Source organism: Aspergillus pseudonomiae (genome assembly GCF_009193645.1).
Source record: "Aspergillus pseudonomiae strain CBS 119388 unplaced genomic scaffold BDV37scaffold_322, whole genome shotgun sequence".
Taxonomy (NCBI): domain Eukaryota; kingdom Fungi; phylum Ascomycota; class Eurotiomycetes; order Eurotiales; family Aspergillaceae; genus Aspergillus; species Aspergillus pseudonomiae.
In genome coordinates, this window is record NW_022476314.1 from 1 (window position 1) to 1,581 (window position 1,581).

At 45.5% G+C, this 1,581-nt stretch overlaps 1 protein-coding gene across 1 annotated transcript; it reads right to left on the bottom strand.

The window, feature by feature from the left end:
- Nucleotides 1-20: 20 nt before the first annotated feature.
- Nucleotides 21-1,554, bottom strand: BDV37DRAFT_290034 (V-type ATPase subunit a family protein; the record flags this gene model as incomplete). The annotated part of the gene is made up of 2 exons (XM_032088626.1): nucleotides 21-446; nucleotides 493-1,554. Coding segments are annotated over 2 exons (1,488 nt in total), but the record flags the coding sequence as incomplete, so codon positions are not given.
- Between the last annotated feature and the right edge of the window lie 27 nt (nucleotides 1,555-1,581).

Genomic DNA, 1,581 nt, shown 5'->3' on the forward strand with positions numbered 1-1,581 from the left:
TGATCGCGAGATCCGGAGACATGCTCGCCTAGAAACCTGTCCTCCCCCAGTACGCTCTCTCTGGACCGCTCTTCAAAGGCCCTGCGACCAACAGTTCTGGCATTGTTATTCTCCCAGCGGAGATAGAGTGGCTTGAAGAAAAGCATAATAGGTATCTGAATAAAAGCCAGAAACAATAGAATAACTTGAACGACTGCCTGGCCCTCATAAAGCTGCTCTTGAACTTTGCCAGGAGACAAAAACATAGAGATCAACATATTCAGAAGGTTCGGCGGGGACTGTTCACGGGATTCCCAATCAACAGACCACTTGTAGAGGACCGTAAAGGCAAGGTAACCAAAAATTGATTGAAAGAAGATCATTTCTGGGATAAAGTTACCTATAATATCGACCTTCTGGCGGAAGTGATGGGCGTTCACATATTGTAAGCAGAGTGCGTATGTCATCTAAGAGTGTTATTATATTGTCTATTGGAAGACATACAGCACGCACATGCATCCAACCCAGCAGAATACTCATCTTCATTTTCATACTGTTAGTAAAAAGAAGATAATTCTCGGCGTCATGCCAGTTCCAGTCCACTCCAAATGGAAACCGATAGCCGTCCCTTAGCGAAGCCTCGATCGTTTCGCTTGGTCGTATGTTGTCAGGCCACTTCCACTGGCTCGGGAAGAAAGTGAACGACTTTGAAAAAACATCGTTGTAAAGCAAACCAGTGTATATGGAGAAAAGACCCATCATTAGCAGGGTATAGCGGCCGTAGAAGGCCATCTGAACCAATTCGTCCAGCTGTGATTTCTTCAGCGTCCCCTCCCAGCAGATCATAGCAGTGGCAGCGATGGTTATCAATGCACCATGGCCAACGTCTCCGAACATAACTGCAAACATGAAGGGAAAGGTAACAGCTGTATACAACCCGGGATTAGACTCTTCATATTTTGGAATATTGTACGCATTGACAATGTTCTGGAAGCCATCAGTGAACTTATTTGTTCTGACAAAGGTGGGTGGAGTATTATTCGTTCTGACCCGATTGACAATTGTAGGCACAGTCAATCCAGCGCGATCATTAACGTCCCGCAAAGCCATCTTGATTGATGGAAGCGAGCTAGTAGGACACCATGCCTCTGCGATATGTGTCGTTCTGGCCTGGTCATAGGTGAATTGATTCAGCGTGTCATATATGGCCCTCTCTTTCTTGATAATAGTCATCCAAGCCGTCAGAAAAGGGGCAATCTGTGTCAGTTCTGCATGAAGCATATTTTTTGTCCTTTCCACCACATTCCTCGTATCATTCAATCTGGTGCTTACTTCATGCATCTGTTCCCTTCTTAGGTCATAGTCCTCATCGACACTATACAGAGAAGCACCGAGAGATTTAGAAATCTGTCGGATCTTCGCAGTAATGGATTTGCCATGTGCAAGGATCATGAATGCACTTTTGTGGATCTCCTCGTTGTTGGTTGGGTCGACAATAGGCACAAGGATATCGGACTGATTCATATAGAGGTTACCACGGAGTGTTCGCCAAAGGGTGCGTTGGAGTAACCCCATCCTAGTTCGTGGTATCATTCCAGCAAT